Source organism: Eurytemora carolleeae, unplaced genomic scaffold (genome assembly GCF_000591075.1).
Source record: "Eurytemora carolleeae unplaced genomic scaffold, Eaff_2.0 scaffold2339, whole genome shotgun sequence".
In the NCBI taxonomy this organism is placed as follows: Eukaryota; Metazoa; Arthropoda; class Copepoda; order Calanoida; family Temoridae; genus Eurytemora; species Eurytemora carolleeae.
In genome coordinates this window covers 1-19,703 of record NW_019398225.1, presented here as the reverse complement: position 1 = coordinate 19,703, position 19,703 = coordinate 1, and the positions used below count along the sequence as shown (strand labels likewise).

Below are 19,703 nucleotides of genomic sequence, written 5' to 3'. Positions count from 1 at the left end.
CTACAGTATACATAAAAACTTTAAACATAATACCTTTGGTGTACGTAAAACCTTCAGTATAACCTATATTTATAAGAAACCTTTATTTACTTAGGAAACTTGATGTATACATAGTAAACCTTTAATAAATCTGGAAAACCTTTTGTATAACTGGTAAACCTAAAACCTTTAATAATCTGGAAAAACTTTAGTATACCTAGTAAACCTTAATCATACCTAGTAAACCAGAGTATACATAGTAATTAGAGTATAAAAAGTGAAGCTCAGTAAACCTTGAGTAAATATAGTAAACCTTGAGTAAATATAGTAAACCTTGAGTAAACATGGTAAGCTTTGAGTAAACATAGTAAACGGCAAGTATGCACTATGCATAGTAAACCTTGAGGATAAGTAAACCTTGCGTATACATAGTAAATGTTACTTGTAAGCATCCATAGGGTTGGTAGAGTTAGTAAGTCCGCAGCAGTCGAATAGTTTCTCAGCATCTAGCTTAGTCTCGTTAGCAGCAGTTTTCCAGCCCTGAAACATTAAGTTTAGCAGCAGATTTCCAGCCCAAATAAAGAGGTTTAGTAGCAGTTTTTCAGCTCTGAAACACGAGGTTTAGTACCAGATTTCCAGCCCTGAAACAAGAGGTTATTAGCAGATTTCCAGCCCAAATCCATGAGATTTAATTGCAGTTTTTCAGCTTTGAAACAAGAGGTATAGTACAAGATTTCCAGCCCTGAAACGTAAGGTTTATTAGCAGATTTCCAGCTCAAATCCATGAGATTTAATTGCAATTTTTCAGCTCTGAAACAAGAGCTTTAGTAGCAGGTTTCCAGCCTTTAAACGCGAGGTTTAGTAGCAGTTTTCCTTTCTTGAAACACGAGATTTAATAACATTTTCCTAGTCCTTAAAGACGTGATTTAATAGCAGTTTTCCAGCCCTGAAAGACGAGAATTAGTAGCAGATTTCCAGCCCAAATCCATGAGGTTTAATTGCAGTTTCTCAGCTCTGAAACACGAGGTTTAGTAGAAGATTTCCAGCCCTGAAACATGAGGTTTATTAGCAGATTTCCATCCCAAATCCATGAAGTTTAATTGCAGTTTCAGCTCTGAAACACGAGGTTTAGTAGCAGGTTTCTTGCCTTGAAACACGAGGTTTAGTAACAGTTTTCCAGTCCTGAAAAACGAGGTTTGGTAGCAGTTTTCCAGCTCTGAAAGTCGGGGTTTAGAATCAGTTTTCCAGCTCTGAAAGACTAGGTTTACTAGCAATTTTTCAGCCCTAAGTAAGATTTTTTTAAAACCTGAGTTCAAAGAAAATAATTCAATTTGTAATTGTTAAAATTGAACTTCTTTTGCTTACATTTTCATACTATGAAATATATATTAATAACTGGTTATTCCTTATTGATGCAGAGCAATTCGGGACAACTTTTCATTAGAAATGGTGGCATTAGAGCGCACATCAGAACAATTTCAATGAAAACGACTAAGTATTTAAAAGGCTTCACGTAAAAACAGCAATTTACAATCGTTAACAGGTCCAATTGGGAAAATTTCGTAAAAATAACAGTTAAAAAGCAATCTAAACGATCGTTTCATTTGATTTATTATATTATTATAACCAACCGAAGAAAAATAAAATTACCATATTCAAAATAACTTCTTCATCCTTGTCGTTTACTCCAAGAGCAGCGCAGGATACAGAGAACTGGATTATGAAGATACAGAACAGGACGATCATGTAAACAAACAACGTCACCTAGACAATTAAAAATGTAAATCAAAACATCACTTAAACAATTATAAATGTTTACAAACTACATCACCTAGACAATTATAAATGTAAACAAACAAAGTAACTTAAAAATTATAAATGTAAACAAACTAACACCAACTAGACAATTAAAAATTTGAACAAATAACATATCCTAGACAATTATAAATGTAAACAAAGAAAGTCACCTACGCAATTAAAAATATAAACAAACAACGGCACCAAGCAATTAAAAAAAATAAACAAACACAACACCTAGACAAAAAAAATATTAAACAATGTTACCTAGACAATTAAAACGTTAACAACGTGACCTAGACAATTAAAAATGTAAACAAACAACGTCGACTAAACAATTAAAAATGTAAACAGACAGTAACCTAGGCAATGCACAAAACATTAATAAACAAGGTTTATCATGAAATTAGCACTCATATTTTTCAGGGCAACCTAAAGACACGAAGAAAAAAAAAGCAACCTGATGATGTCTCATGGCTCCAATAAGACCAATTATAGAAACTATAAGAAGGAAGATCCCACATGCTGTGATTCCACCAATAATTGGTAAACTGGTCACAATTCCAGACACTTTCCCTGAAAACATAAAATAATAAATTTAGAATCGGAAATATAAAGCATATTTCTGTCTTTTACGATAAGCTAAACAAATTTACTGAAAATGCATGTTAGTGAATAAACAAGGAATTACGGGACTATAAGAAAAGCTTGACATTTAACCTAATTTGCATTAATGAATCAATAAACAAAGGGGAGGAGGAAGAGTGGGGGTATAATAAGAATATATTATAACATATTATAGCTCTTAAATGGAATTCATTAGACGTTACCACCCCTTTCCATTATAATAGGAAACGATAAACAACAAGAAACTAAGTTGCCAAGACAATAAGGTTTAATTTGCGTTGCAAATGTAATATAAATCTCTAACTCGATTCTAGTCAATTTAAATGAGTGCCTCATATTAATTAGCAATCTAGCACGATTGTATCATTCCAGAGGCCGTTCCTTCCATAAACTACATTGGTCGACAACTCCTATATTGGTCGTGAAATGTACGGAGAAATAGTGTTTTGTTCAAACGCGTTCTACCACGAGTTATCAGTGTCCGAGTATTGTCTGACCATAAACACATATATCATATGCGACCCCTATCGACGGAAAAAAGGGAAAGCTTATTACGAATTTGATTTGAACGCGGCAAACTATCTTAAACATAAGAAATTGTATTTAATTTCAAATTCATAATGGATCTGAAAAACAAGACACTGCAATCAATTTATGAAATGAAATTAGAAAGCTACTTTGATTAGTGCTGCCACCTTTTCTCAAATAAATCATGGCCACAGTACGACTAATGCACGGCTAATGATCCAGATACCGTCTGGCGTGAGAAACTCTGTCCGTCCATGAATAACTCACGGGAGACATCTAGCGGCCAAATTATCGTCCTCCAAAGTACGTGAACTACACGTCCACTATCTATAGAAGGAACGGCCTCAAAACTGGTTTTCATAACGATCCTGTCTTAACTTTTGGGAGACTTAAGGTTACAGTGTACACTGTATAGTGTACACTCCGTAATTATATTCACTTACACGGCGACTTGACACTTAATTTTCCGCAAGATAATAGACAAGATATAACTAAGAAATACTTTAAACATTGTTTAAAGAGACCGCTGTAAATCTGACGTGCAACTATATAAATAGAAGGTTACTCAACGCGTACAGTCCTTTTACAAATGATTAACCGTGCAGCTTTTTATAAATAGATAAAATTCAGTAACATTATGTTTTATTCTTTTAGCCAAGGAAATGGAAGTTCAGGACAAGGAGGAATGAATGGAACGATAGGACAAGGAGGAATGAATGGAACAGCAGGACAAGGCGGAATCAATGGATCCGCAGTAGGTCAAGGTGGAATAAATGGAGTAGTAGGACAAGGAGTAATGAATGGAATAGCGGGACAGGGATATGCCTCATTAACACAAGCGACAGCTTTTCCTATTGCTCATCCTGGTAACAAACTCAGGTAAAGGAATAATATCCAAATGTCTGTCCGGCATACCGGAGAATTATCAAAAATTTTAATCTGACTGAAAAAAATCTCCACTTTTAAGGAACAAATGAAAAATGGATTTTTTGGAGTGTATTTGCTTATTTTGCAGTGAATTTGCTGATCATGCAGTTTAATTGCTGATTTTGTGGTTCATTTGCTGATTTTGCAGTGCATTTGCTTATTTTCCTTTGCCTTTGCTTATTTTGCAATGCATTTGCTTATTTTGCAGTGCATTTGCTTAGTTTACAGTGCACTGGCCTATTTTGCTGCGAATTTTCTGATTTTGCTATGCATTTACTGATTATGCAGTGCATTTTCTGATTTTGCTGTGCATTTACTAATTATGCAGTGCATTTACTGATTTTGTGGTGTTGAAGTAAATATCAAAAAGAATCTAAAGCAGCGTGGTTCGGGTTTAACCAGGAGTATAATTTCAACTCATACACTAGTTACCATAAATTCCAACCCACATTATCAATCCTATAAGTTCTGACGTTTATAGTTTACAGGTCTGCCATTGAGAAGTTTATTTCAAACTAAAGTCCACACTTTATGTTATTGGAGTGCACCATTACACATACTAAGTATAATTCTTTAAACCAATATATTTTTATGGTCAATAAAGAAAAGTCTTAAGGATTCTAAATCAGCGAATTTAACCTTTTATAAAGGGATATTTTTCCCGAAAGCCCTTTTTGAAGTTCATGTAGAAATATCATACCCACTTATGAATAGGTATGAATGATTAACAACTCTACCAGTCTAGCATAATTAAGAATGAATGTGACATCAATGTTTTAAATTTAAAATTGACTATCTTCAAGTTTCTTAAAAAAGTAAAGTTTTAGAAATGGGATATTAAAAAATGTTCTATTTTAACATCATATTTAAATTTACCGGCTGACGATAATCTTCTGAGAAAATGTTTTTCAACTTCTTTAAAATAGTTTCTAAGTAATTTACTCCATGAAACTTGATTAGAAATAAACTTCGGTTAAAGTAGGAAATATAAACTATGCAAACTGAAACAAGAATGTAAAAGACAATATATGGTTTTTTAAAGTCAGGATTTTTAATTACAAAAATTATAAAACGTAATTTCAATGTTAATAATTGTGAAAACTGATTATATACAATTTTGAGTTCTACAAAAAATGGACTCGCGCATTTCTACTGCATGAAAGCATTGTAAGAAGGAATCACAATATATCTTCCATTTTTTTATCAGATAAAAGTTTCAAAAAACTACCTGTGCTTGAAAGGTCACTTGAAATTACGCTTACAGGCTCTTTAAACTGCTTATATTTGTTCTCGAACCGATGTGAACCAGCATAAATTTGTACTTTAAGTGTTAATTGAAAAAAAGCTAAAACTTGAGACATTTCCCATTTCCAGAATTCATTAATTTTCCCCTCAACAGATGAATTAGATTTCTAGAATNTTTAGTTTTAATCTTATTCGATGGAAAAAGTCCTTTAACGGAAGGGGGGGGGGATTAAATGACAAAGTACAAATAATAATGTGGGAAGAAGAATTGACATTATTATAATATTGCGTGATCAGAAGGAAAAAGATTCAAAGTTTTATCAATTTCTCTTCCAAATATTCAATCTTTTCTTATTACCTTACTTTACTAAACTCTTCCGTCGTCTCTACTCATCTTCTTTTTTACTCAATCCTGTCTCCAACTTTAACTATTTACTCAATCTTCTTTTAATCTTTACTCATACTCCTTTTTCTGAAATCTTTATGTTGCTCATCTTCTATCTATTCTTTCTTAAAGTCAATTCATTATCAGAACTATTATAAAGTGTCAGACGATTAAATTAATACATCGAAGACGACTTTTTTAATTTAAGTTTTGATTGTACAATTCTCTTTCTAAATTTTTCTTCAAGCTTTTTTAACCCAAAATTCTACTTTTTTTGCAATCCTCACCAAATTCCTTATTTCTTGCGTTTTTTTTATATTTAAAATCAAATATTACGATTGGATCAACTAGATTTTTACATTAACTATTTTTTGGACTTTAGATCAATCCATTATAGACATATTCAATATCAAACAACGTTGTTGTATTTTTCTTATTGCATTTAAAAAAAATATGATTAAAAAAACATTAAATATGGTAGAGATGGTAGATATGGTAGATACTTATTTCAAAAATATTTTTTCATTCTTCGTAAGTGAATATCTGGTTTTTTACGTCTTAGGAAAAATGTTGAATTTAAAATCTGATTTTATCTTATATCTAGTGATGATCAAAGTGAAGGATGGAAGGAGAAGAACTCATCCAATTCTGGACCAAGTAATCTACCCAACGGTCTAGGTAACTTACCCAAAAGTCTAAGTAATCTACCCAACGGTCTATGTAATCTACCCAACAGTCTATGTAATCTACCCAACGGTCTAGGTAATCTACCCAATGGTCTAGGTAATCTACCGAACGGTCTATGTAATCTACCCAACGGTCTAGGTAATCTACCCAACCGTCTATGTAATCTACCCAATTGGTTGACGAAGAATAAAAATAGCAAAATGGTGTCCTAGAATCAAAGTTCCTCAGTTTTTTTTCTTATTTTTGAATGAAAAGGTTTTTTAATTAAAAATCCAGATGGCTGAGTTTCCTAATGAAAAAACCCTGTTTTTAGTTCACACAAATATTAAAGAAATATTAAATAGAATTCAGGAAAAGATTAAGAAAAGTTTTCAGTAAAATTTAATTCAAGATCTATTTCAAGATTTTCCTAACTTAGTTTAATTCAATTGTTGAATTTCAGGTATTTAAATTAGTTGAAACTTTATTAACCATATATTATCCCCCTCATTCTCTTTTACATTCAAACAATTTTACATTATTTTTCTTAAAGGGACTGTTGGAGTAATTACAAGTGATCCTACAAATTTAGATAAATAGATATATATTTGTAAGTAAATGACAAATCTTTAAATTCTAGTTTATGTATTCAAAAACCAAACTGCTCAACTATCCTTCTCATTTATTTAATGACTACTGTGTGACTCTCTACTTGACTTGAAATCAATCTAAACTCAAAGTTCTGGTCTCAAATAAACAAGTTAAAAGCACAGAGGATATTTTATTTTTTTTGGAACCTTAATCAATACAAATCCTGAAAAACTAAGTACGAGGGAGACAATACATGAATACGAGCCTTCAGAGTAAAAGAATCAATCAAAAAGAACTAAGCTAAACTTGGAAATAGAAAAGGGGAGCAAAAGCGAAATATAATAAAGAAAACTTCAAGACCTGAATAGGGAGAATCACACGCAATTTCACTCTGGAGAAATTTTTGCTCTGAACTGGACTTGGGGAGAAATCAAACCCCCTTTTATACTCCCAAGGGAGCAGAAACTGCGCGCTATAATTGATCTATTCTGATTTTGATTGGTTAGTTACATACATAATTAGTTTAATGAGGGTGCAAATGATACATAATTGGACAGTAAGGGCTCCTATTGGAGAAAAGAAAGAGTTAGGTACTTTTTAATTATCTTAATTAATATAATAATCCAGAGAGGGGGACGTATTTCACCATGGGGCAATTATGAGCAATTAAACTCTAAAATGTTTAGTTTAAAACAACATAATACGAGTCACAATATTAAATACAAGCTAGAAATATGGAATCACATACATATTTATATCATAAAGATAGATTGCGCATAAGACGACATTTTTCATCCTGAAAGATATAAATGTACAGAGATGTTTTAAAGATATTCCTATTATATAGATTAACTAGGTCGGTTGTGAACATTGGCTATTCTTATGTCATTGAGTACTTGTGGTGTACATGAGTTCTGTAGAGAGAAATTTAAGTTAGTTTAGTTCTTCTCATGTCCTTCTTCAGTTCTCGTCAATATGATATATTGCACAGTGAAATATTGTTGTTCAAATAGTTCCATTCCCTGAGTTATTTTACAATCTATTATGAAATCCATTAAAACACCAAACCAACCCGCTTATCATTGAAGTACACTTTGACCCCTAGAAGTATGAGTTCGCGGACTGTACATATTCTTGGTAATTTTGCGTACATAAGCTATCTATTTTTATTTATTTATCTATGATTTATATATATATATTAGGGTGTCTCAAAATAAAACATTGCTTTAGATTTAGATGCCCCCACTTAGATCCTGGTTCATTTTGGTCTACTGAGTCTGAAAATATTTTTTCATTTTTTTAACATTTTAAAATTTATTGAATAAACCGAACGAGGTTCCGTGATTATTTCCTAAGTTTTTATGATCTCTTAAACTCTGATAGAAATAGTAAAAAATGATATATCTTTCACTGACAATCATTGCTATCCTTAATAGATCAATAAATCTTAAATATATCATCATTGTCAATCAATAATAGATCAATATCATCCTTTTTCTAGATCAATTAATCTCATCATTAATCTTGAATAGAATAAGTATTGTAAATAGACAATTTCATCCTTAATAGATTTAAACTTAAATAGATAAGCTTTGCTTTTGATTCACAATGGTGACTGGTGATCTATTTAAGATTAAATCTATTATGGATGAGATTGTCTATTATGGATAGATGGATAGATGGATAGATGGATAGATGGATATATGGATATATAGATATATAGATAGATAGATAGATAGATAGATAGATAGATAGATAGATAGATAGATAGATAGATAGATAGATAGATAGTTTGAGTTTAATTTGGAGAAATTCAATTCATAACATTTTATACATACTTTGATGTTCTAACATCAAGTGTAAAACTACAATTTCAAAGGAAAATGTATTTATCATATCTTCAAATTGGCACAAGTCATTATTTGTGGGAAGCAAAACATAATAATAATTAGAAAAATGAAGCGGGTATAGCAGGGTTTGTTTACATTTTTATATGACTCAAAATCAAGTTCCTGTGATTTATATCCTACATTAATTATCAAACTTAAGAGTAGTATGTTTCTTTGACATAGTCCAGTAATAGGTATAAGATATTGAAAATGAAAAAATAAATAAATGAATTTGACAAGTCAAAACTAACCATAGATAAATAAATAAATATTGATAGCTTATTTACGCATTACGCAAAATCACCAAGAATTGTACCTAACACTTCTAGGGGTAATGTGTACATCAATGATAAGCGGGGTGGTTTGTTTTCTAATAGATTTCATGATTATTATATCACGCATGGACTTCATTTTATTTGAGCTTATCAAATTAATGGGGAAGGGGGAGGGGGGGGGGGTGAAGGATTTAAAACATTTAAGGGTGATAGCTCAATTATTTTTAAGGTCTGAGGTATTTTAGATTTTTCCTTGACACCTACCGACTCTGTAAAAAAATGACTCTTTTCTAAAAGTCAAGAAGTTTAAGGTTGATTTATTTAAAAAATATATCCCCATTGGAAAAACTAAGGGGGTGCGGGGGGGGAATGTCCCCTGGCCCTTAGCCTTTCAGGGATAAAAGGTAATTGTTGTTCTAAGTGAGTGATTCTTTGTAAATTCAACTGAAAATATGCATGACACCAAAAATATTCTTGTACAATAGATGGCAACGTAGAATTTGTATACACTCTCAGTACAGCTGTATTCTGACGTCACAAGTGTCAATTCAGTTTTTGTGTCCGACAAAACTATTAATAAAAATGATAATTTTAGAATAAAATGCTGATCTTACAGTTAAAAAAGTGCATTTATATGTGTTCTTTATTTTCTGTTTTTACACTTTTTTATTTCATCTTGGAAAACATGTCAAATAATGTGAGAAAATTTCGTTTTCTCGTTATATTTGACACTTGTGACGTCGTGTATGATTGATTCATTTCTCTGTTCCCACCTATTGTACTTGATAATCTATTTGATGACACCAGTTTTACATTTTCAAAACACCCTACCAAGTCCTGAATACTTAATTACTTCAGCTTTACTTGCTTATACTTTTTTCCAGAAATATGAACATCAAAAGAAAACTCAGAAAATGTTTGCTCTGTAGAAAAAATTTAATAATGAATCTGCAGAATATTGGCCAAAAACTTATATTAAGATGGTTTTAAATATCAAAGGTTAAGACATCAGGATGCAAAGATATAAGGCTTTAAAATCAGAGTTTGTGCAAAAACTTAGTTCCTTTGTTCCATAAATGATAAAAAATAATCTAAAATTCTCGACTCAAACACTTTGTGCATGATGACATCAAACTCTGATTGATAAAACAAATTTAGTTTATAAATCACAAGTTTTTTTCTTAGTTTACTTTTTTAAGTCATTTTTTTTCTTTGAGAACATTGTACTAAACTCAACTTGAATTTATCTCCACATAACTCATGTACGCCGCATGTAATCAATGAAATAAGAACAGCCAATGTTCACAACCAACCCGTGTAATCTATAAAATTAGAATATATTTTTAAATCTTTTCTCTACATTTATATCTGCCAAGATGAGAAATGTCGTCTAATTTTATGGACAAAACAAGTTTTTGTTCGATACAAAAAAAAAATTTAAGACAAAAACCTTTTTGTTATGAAGGAAATTCTATTACACAAACAAGCATATAAATAACACTTTATTACAACTTTAATTACTATCCTTGATAAAACTGAATACATATTTAGGCATAACAAAATAAGAATAAGCTTACATTATTCTACATTTATAATACAACTATAGCTTGGAAACCCAGCTTTGCCTGAAAACAAAATTTTTCTATAAATATCAACTACTAAATATTTATTTTTTAAAGCTAAGAACCGAATTCATAAATTAAAATTTGATTCCAATCGGTAAAGGGGTTCTTAAGTTATGATCGGACGTCCATTCATTCAAGCAGACAAACTGAGATTACTACTTTAAAAGATTTTGCTTGACCTTGAAGGGGCCTGAAGGGGCTTGAAGGGGCTTGGAGGGGCTTGAAGGGGTTAGGGGGGCCGCGGGGATAAGAGTCCCCTCTTCAAAGCTAAAGTTAAGAGTAAGATCCAAGGCACCGTTTTGATTCTTTGATGGCATTAAAATATTTAAATTATGTTTGCTTCCCTTAATCTATATTATTTCAGTGCGTAAGCAGAGTTATGCGGATAACGAGCACTATCTACGCAAATCTGCGAGCGTTCAAATAATCGCTCACGAGCCCTCGCGATGCGAAGGATGTTTCGACGGTCGACTTCCGCTCCTCATGGTCGTCATTTTCATAGCATCTGTCATCTTTCTTCTGTGTGTCGGCGTGGTAGTCGATTTTCAAAGTAAGTATTGAATTTTTGTATTTCTCCAGATCAAAATAAATAAATGAACAATTTTTATGGATTTAATGAGACCGTAGACGTAAATTCAAGAGTCCTTCCATTTATATGTTTAGTCCTATTCAAAACAAATTCCCATAAACCTTTATCTGATTGAGGATGTCCGGGATATCCATGTTTTTCTAGCTGAAAATTGATAAATGGTTGTTTCTTTAAAAAAAGTAACCTGCGGATGTATACTGCAGACAAAGTGCATAATTAAGGAAATTATCAGAAATTAACACTTTTCAATCTAATTATCTTTCTCATTAATAAAGATATATAGATATATTGGTGACAGACAGCACCACTCTTTAAATATATGGAGGGTTAATTTAATTAAGAAACACATTTTTTTTGTTTTAAGCAAAAATGATCGAAAGAAAACAAAAATGTGTTGGACAAGTGTTGTAAAATGCAATTGTCGGGTAGAGACTAATATAAACAATAAACATATATATAAAATAGATAAACATGGAAGACCGGATCCGAACCTTTTTCGATAACATAGATCTATAAAACAATCAAATCCAAGAAAAATGTCAAAAATATAAAAATAGACCTTTACCGCTTTGTGCCCTTTTATCTTCGTTAGTTTTGATTTACTAAAGTAGGAGAGATAGTAAATAAAAAAGAGAAACTTTGATTAAAAACATTTTAAGATGAAAATTTAACATGAAAATTACATTAATTCGACGGGGAAACAAAGAAATTACTGGCTACAACAAAGAATTACTGGCTGCCACAAAGAATTACTGGCTACCACAAAGAATTACTGGCTACCACAAAGAATTACTGGCTACCACAAAGAATTACTGGCTACCACAAAGAATTATGGGCTACAACAAAGAATTACGGGCTACAACGAAGAAAACTGGCTACCACAAAGAATTACTGGCTACCACAAAGAATTACTGGCTACCACAAAGAATTACTGGCTACCACAAATAATTACTGGCTACATTACGGGCTACATCAAAGAATTACTGGGTACCACAAAGAACTACGGGTACCACTAAAATCTGTAATGGCGATATAATGAATTTCCCGATTATATAACACCGGCAATTTTGTTAAAGAAAACATCCAACGAAAAAAGTTCTCTAATTTTTCATACTTTGATGTGAATTCTTATGTTGGGTCTCCTCCTTACATAGATTTTGCTACTCAATGGATGAACCATTCAGTAATACTATACATAGATGATTAATTGTAGATTTTGTAAATAGAAAAAAAATTGTGCGAGACCACTTAGAAGGATATATGATACAATGATACATTGATACATGGACTCATTTTGTTCGAGTGGCATTTTCAAAGACTGATTTATCATTTTGTTACGTTTTTATAGATATGGTTTTTAATGATTAGTGTATATTCTTAGAATTTTTAGAAATATTTCTGCATTACGAATAAACCGTCAGCATAAAGTTTCAAAAATGCAAGAGAAAGTAAAGTTGTTTTTACACTTAACCTGATTGCAGCACAGTGTCATCACAACAAGTGTGAATATAATTTAAGTGCCAGGATTTTGCCAGAACAGTTGGAACAGTTTGTCAAGCTAATTTAGCTGTTGGACTATATAAAACTAAAAATAGTGTTTAATTACTTTTTTGTTCAAATTTATAAAGTAAGAAATAGTTCAATGATTAATCGGTTCTAACAATCATTAGTAAAAACACAAATCTATTAATAACATTAATAAATTTGCAACATAAGTTTTCTAAATCTGAAACATATTTGATTTTGATAAACACTTAAACTTCAAAGTGCACTAAACATAACACAATCTACCATGAGAAACGATAACGTAGAATTGTGTTTATATTTTGGCCATGATAAAACTTGTATATTCTTTAAATGTAACATATAACACTGCTGAAATTAATCCATAGGATTTCAACTTTAAACTCAAAATATCTAAAATTTTTATTCGAAACCTATTAATATTTAGTCAAATGAGTTGTAATCTAAATTTTAAAAAAGTTCATCTATATAATAAAACAATTTTTATTATAACAATTTTTTACTCTTACCAGCTAAACTTAAAAAACCATAATGTTTTTTAAAGACCCCTTAATCCTCCCTCCCGCAACCCCCTCTCCTAAGGTTTGTTTAGGCCTGCCGACCTAGTTTTCTTCCCCTTTCTCCTAAACTAACTTCATAAAGAACTTTTCCTTTTTATTACATTAATATTTTCTATGTCAAGTAGAAGAACTAAATTAGCTCTCACCCCACTCTCCTTCAAATTCCTTTTTATCGGAGAGTTCCTCGTTTAGAAAAGAAATTTTAGAACAATTAATTTTCTAGCCATTTTCTTTTATTTAAAGAGAACCTTTTCAAAATTAAACAAATCTAAAATACAAAAGTTTTTAAATGTGTAGATATCACATAGTTTTTAAATAGTTTGTATTTTTGGATTTCCAATCACACTTTAGCAAGCTATTTCACAAGATATATACATATTTTAAATTTTTATCATTTTGATAATTCATTATTCAATGAAATTCTTTAGAGCAGCAGAAAAACTTTGTTTTTGGAAAAATAGAAATATATCTTTAACTCAATTTTTATGATATTTTCCTGTATATTATTCTCTCACATTTATTTTTAAACACACATTTTTGACTGTGAATTTGTTACTGCTATTGTGTCTTCATTCCGAGAAATCTGAACGAACAGTACTTTATAAACATTGCATGTAGTTTGTATATATTTATGGTAATACACACAACACCAAAGAATTCCCTAGCTACCACTGTAATACTTAAACTTAACAATATAAAACCATGTTGGATAAACTTACTGATGGATAGCCGGCTATTAATGGATAGTTAATTGGATTCTGATTATATTACTAAGTAAAAAATATATTCAGAAAACTTTGGGATGATGGATATATTGTTTTCTTTGTTCACTTTTCAGTCAAAGATATACATTTTTGTAAATATATATATGATAATAATACAATAAATGGTTTCTCTTATTCTATCATGTACAGATTGTCCCATATAACAAGGTTGTTTGCATATACACATGAGTTCAGAAATACCGGCCTGGCTAGTGTTTACTCCTACTAGCCTGTAGTGAGTACAGTACTTGACCTAAGAATACCGGCCTGGCTAGTGTTTACTCCTACTAGCCTGTAGTGAGTACGGTACTTGACCTAAGAATACCGGCCTGTCTAGTGTTTACTCCTACTAGCCTGTGTTGAGTACAGTACTTGACCTAAGAATACCGGCCTGTCTAGTGTTTACTCCTACTAGCCTGTGTTGAGTACAGTACTTGACCTAAGAATACCGGCCTGTCTAGTGTTTACTCCAACCAGCCTGTAGTGAGTACGGTACTTGACCTAAGAATACCGGCCTGTCTAGTGTTTACTCCAACCAGCCTGTAGTGAGTACGGTACTTGACCTAAGAATACCTGCCTGGCTAGTGTTAACTCCTACCAGCCTGTAGTGAGTACGGTACTTGACCTAAGAATACCGGCCTGTCTAGTGTTTACTCCAACCAGCCTGTAGTGAGTACAGTACTTGACCTAAGAATACCGGCCTGGCTAGTGTTTACTCTTACTAGCCTGTAGTGAGTACAGTACTTGACCTAAGAATACCGGCCTGTCTAGTGTTTACTCCTACCAGCCTGTAGTGAGTACGGTACTTGACCTAAGAATACCGGCCTGTCTAGTGTTTACTCCAACCAGCCTGTAGTGAGTACGGTACTTGACATAACGCCTTCTCTGCAATTTTATTGGGCAGGGTGCTCCACGGTGTAGTTCGTCTTTGACGTTCGAAATAATTAATTATGGTATATTCTAGTGCTCCTGGTGGATAATAATGATGACAGTACAACAAAAGAAATAGCTTCTGCTTTAGGTAATTTTTAAAAATTAAATTCTATTTTAATATTAGTTTTGATTTTTTCTGTGGGCTACATCTGTTCGTTAAAATGGTAAAAAAAATCAATCTTAACCTAAATGTATAGCCTTTATTTAGACATTTACATGTTATTTTTAATTATAAAATGAAATAAAGGAAATAAAGAAATGTAATATATATCTCTAGTCCGGCCCTAGTCCAACTGTCATGAGTTTTTTTACTATTTTGAGTAGGTATAACAAATACCCCCTTTTATATTTTTGTGAACACTCGTCTGAAGAAAAAAGTTCATTTTAATAAGAAAAAAATGATAAATTAACCTTTCCAATTTTTATTTGTTGCTTTTGAAATCAAGCAGCCTGAACTAAGCCTAAATTATTTAAAAGTATTAGACATTAAAGATTTCACTTACAGACAGCTTAAAAAAAAAGAAAACGAAACAAAATTTTTAATTGTTTATATATGAAAACAATTGGATAAAAACAATTATTTTGTGACCAAATAACATTCGTTTTAAAAGTATTTCTATCTTTTCAAGCTTAAATAATTTCTTTAACTATATCATTTTCCGTTTCTGAGTTTTAAATAATGCAAAGTTAAAATCGAAGAAGTAAACTTAAAACAATTCTTCATGTAAAGGTACATTATTTTAGTATTTCAGATTTAAACTGATTCGAGTTTTAAAATTCAAATTGCAATTGCACAAACTTTTCTGAACTCCTTGGCAATTACTCTGAGTTGTCAGTATGGATAGACAGATAGACAAATATACAGATGGACAGATAGACAGAATGACAGATTTATATGTTTACAGATAGACAGATAGACAGATGGACAGATTGGCAGAATAACAGATTGACAGATTGACAGATTGACAGATAGACAGATAGACAGATATACAGATAGACAGATAGACAGATAGACAGATAGACAGATAGACAGATAGACAGATAGACAGATAGACAGATAGACAGAATGACAGATAGACAGAAAAACAGAAAGACAGATAGACAGATAGATACAGATAGACAGATAGACAGATAGACAGATAGACAGATAGACAGATAGACAGATAGACAGATAGACAGATAGACAGATAGATAGTTAGACAGATATACGGATAGACAGATAGACAGATAAATAGAGAGATAGAGAGATAGACAGAAAGACAGATAGACAAATAGACAGATATATATATATATAGATAGATAGACAGATAAACAGATAGACAGATAGACAGATAGACAGATAGCCGATAGACAGATAGTCAGATAGACAGATAGACAGATAGACAGATAGACAGATAGACAGATAGACAGATAGACAGATAGACAGATAGACAGAATGACAGATAGACAGAAAAACAGAAAGACAGATAGACAGATAGATAGATAGACAGATAGCCGATAGACAGATAGACAGATAGACAGATAGCCAGATAGCCAGATAGATAGATAGATAGATATACAGAACTATTTGCTGGCATGATTATTAAATTCCAAACAATTAAATTAAATAACAAAGTTTCAAAGTAAATCTAGATATTGCAAGCAATGTAAACACAAGCCCCGTCATAACTAATAACCATGTAGATACATTTTCTCTTCATAGTTAATTTAACCCTTTAAAGTCACAACGTTAAAGATTGATAAATATCATTTTTGAAGAATGCCAATTTGAAACATTTTTAAAAGATGGGATCGGGAAATTATAAAAGAAAAAGAAAAATGATACTTTTTTTAACCTTAGAAGACTATGTCATTCTTAGCTTTAAATATCTTTTTACAAATCTGCAGTATGACTTTTTGTTACTGGTAAAGTTTGGAAAATGTATTTTTCTGAACAAAATCTGTTGTTTACGATAACTTTGAAAATTCTGACAAAAAGTTTAAATGGGACAAAAATAGACACCACAGCATGCAAGTGCATCGTTGTGAACCGGGGTTTTTATTTTTCCTAAAAGTTTTAGATACAACCTGAGGCCTAGATTGGTGTTTTTGTGTTATGGTCTGAATAAATTTACAGGGTTATATTTCTTTACATCCTTAACATAGGCTGCTATCTATCTCAAAATATATATTTGGCTTGTGTGCCTGTAAACAATAAACGTCAAAACGACTGAACATATCGGTCCCACGTTTTTGCAGCAAAGAAGGTTTATGACTGGATAAAGGGGAATATTTTACCTGAGATGAGATTTTAAAAGCTTAAACCCGACTAAAACCCGGGCTTTGCGTCTGCTTAGACCCAAGTAAAGCTCAACCCTGGACTCAAGTCGCTCGACTTGAGCTTATGAAGAACCGATCGAGTTGGTTTTTCACTACTCTTGAGTTGGGTCTTTCATAGACCCAGGATCGTAAATTTCGCAGAAACTGTTATATTTGTAAATTTAAGAACTTGGAAATTGTTTTGTATCTACGTAAAGTTTGAATTTTCGAAATTTACAAAAAATGTTGATTTTTTTAATAAATCTATCAATGTGTAGAGTAAAATTCGCAAAAAATTACGAAGAAAAAATTGCCAACTAAAAAGCAATGGTTGTAAGAAGACAATGAAAAATTTATATTTGATTGGTCAGCTTGCTTGGACAAAGACCTAACTGTTGAATCATGTTTCGAGGACTACTATATTCTAACTGGATTTACCCCATAGATTCAAATTTTCATGTAACCAATCAGCTAAAAATAAAAAAAAAACCCAATGCATAGTTTATCATTAATTATAGCATTGAACAAGTAAAGTTCAGTGTAAAAATGAATCGTTTATACTTTTTCCACACCTCCTATATTTTTGCAATTATACATTTAAAAATGCATTTTGTCTATTGTAAGGTAAAGGGCATTTACTAAATATCAAATTTTACTTACTTTTTGTTTTTGCAAATTTTTTTTTTAAATGGTAAAATTAATTCGAAGAAGGTGCCTTCTCAGCTAAATGTTTATTTTCCGCAGAAATGTAAATTTTTATCATTTTTCTCTTACTATCTCTTCTCTGTAGTCTTACAGAGGTTAGGTTTTGGTTTCAAACTTTTTTCCTTTTTGCATTTTTAACCAAAACAAAGTTTTTCAACATAATCAATATCTAAGATAAAATAATGAATAAACATATAGAACATGATCAAAAAGAATAAGTGGCCATATTTGGGCTTAAATAAAAAAATCCTTAAATTCTTAGGATAAAACTTTTACTTTACCATAAGAAAACATGATACTATTACATATAGAACATGATCAAAAAGAATAAGTGGCCATATTTGGGCTTAAATAAAAAAATCCTTAAATTCTTAGGATAAAACTTTTACTTTACCATAAGAAAACATGATACTATTTATCAATATTTAGATATCGACTTTAGAAAAATATGTTGACAAAAATGTCCGCTGTTTATAGAAAAAGTGTATTGTGTAGATCTCTTAAGACATAAATATATCAAATGCATTTCTCTAAATCTTTTAATATTTCAATATTGGTAATATAATTTAATGCAACCTTGGTAAATTATAGCATAAAATATAACATAATATAACCTAAAATATCACATAATTCTAATATAATAAAACATAATATAACATAATATAACCTAACATATAACATAATTATAATATAATAAAACATAATATAACATAATATAACCTAAAATATAACATAATTATAAAATAATAAAACATAATATAACATAATATAACCTAAAATATAACATAATTATAATTTAATAAAACATAATATAACATAATATAACATAATAATAACCCACCCTGAACTAACCACAGTGAGATGCGTTCGGTTTATTCAATTTTAATTCATCGTATTATGATCTATAATTCTACAGTTTTTATACTAACAGAGTTGCTTTCATATACTTTTTTAAACTCATCCGCCAGGCAAATAATTAACATAGAGAAAGAGAAAAATGAATGTATAATTGTGATCGCAAGTCACAGATTGCTGAGGAAATGCCCAAACTGCCACCTCAGTATTTCAATAATGCCAAGATTAATAGTTTCTAGCTAGACAAAACTGCCTTTGTACAGTTGGGTCTAATTTAACCCTATCCCGGCTGGTTTTATGTATATTAAACAATATTAAATTCTTTATATTTTCATGATTGATTAAATTCTTATTATCTAATCTGTGAACATGAAACTGGCCTGAAGTACCAGGAACTTTACAAAATATCTAAAACTTTATAAATATTTAACTAATTCTAAAGATATTTCATCCAAGGGGCGGTAGAAAATTAGTTTACACTTTTCAACTAACTGAGAGTGGGACTGATGGTCACCAATTTTTTTGAGAACACATTTTTGGGACATAGATTCGAGAAATTCAATTTAGAAATTTGGTTCCTGAAATTTCCAATGAAGTTCTCAAACTTTGGTCACCAATGTAAGAGTTTTTTTGATTCCCTAGGATTAAAACGAAGTTATTAAAAACAAACATTTTTTTGAGACGACAATTTTCTACGCTTAAAATAATGTTTTGGTTCCTCATAAACAATTTTTCTAAATTTTTTAACTTTTGAAATTTTTAAAATGCGCGCGCGTGTGATAGTACAAAAACAATTTTTGCAATTATACGATTTGATTGGTTTTGTTTAATTTCAGGAAAATATGAGTACTTGTGTTTCGCTACTTAGCGATTTCCCTAAAGACCTAATATATATACCGTGTGGTATTTCTCAGGACCGGATCGTAAGACTCCCTTCTCTC

The 19,703-nt window shown here is 31.2% G+C and overlaps 2 protein-coding genes across 2 annotated transcripts; one reads left to right on the top strand and one right to left on the bottom strand.

The window, feature by feature from the left end:
* Positions 1 to 397: 397 nt before the first annotated feature.
* Positions 398 to 2,386, bottom strand: LOC111717056 (tetraspanin-31-B-like). The gene is made up of 3 exons (XM_023492574.1): positions 2,237 to 2,386; positions 1,630 to 1,743; positions 398 to 519 (listed from the first exon to the last, which is right to left on the bottom strand). Exons 1-3 carry the CDS (start codon positions 2,360 to 2,362, stop codon positions 418 to 420), a joined length of 342 nt encoding a protein of 113 aa, XP_023348342.1. The 5' UTR covers positions 2,363 to 2,386; the 3' UTR covers positions 398 to 417.
* Positions 2,387 to 3,398: 1,012 nt separating this feature from the next.
* On the top strand, positions 3,399 to 14,992 carry LOC111717057 (spidroin-1; the record flags this gene model as incomplete). The annotated part of the gene is made up of 4 exons (XM_023492575.1): positions 3,399 to 3,810; positions 6,093 to 6,166; positions 10,899 to 11,084; positions 14,936 to 14,992. Coding segments are annotated over exons 1-4 (559 nt in total), but the record flags the coding sequence as incomplete, so codon positions are not given.
* Between the last annotated feature and the right edge of the window lie 4,711 nt (positions 14,993 to 19,703).

What these genes read in the sequence shown, in the direction of transcription:
- LOC111717056 (XM_023492574.1), bottom strand. Translation starts at nt 2,362, where the DNA reads ATGTTTTCAGGGAAAGTGTCTGGAATTGTGACCAGTTTACCAATTATT. An exon ending in GAGCCATGAGACATCATCAG is followed by an intron (nt 1,744 to 2,236) that starts GTTGCTTTTTTT and finishes TTAATTGTCTAG; the next exon opens with GTGACGTTGTTTGTTTACAT. An exon ending in AAGAAGTTATTTTGAATATG is followed by an intron (nt 520 to 1,629) that starts GTAATTTTATTT and finishes TTAATGTTTCAG; the next exon opens with GGCTGGAAAACTGCTGCTAA.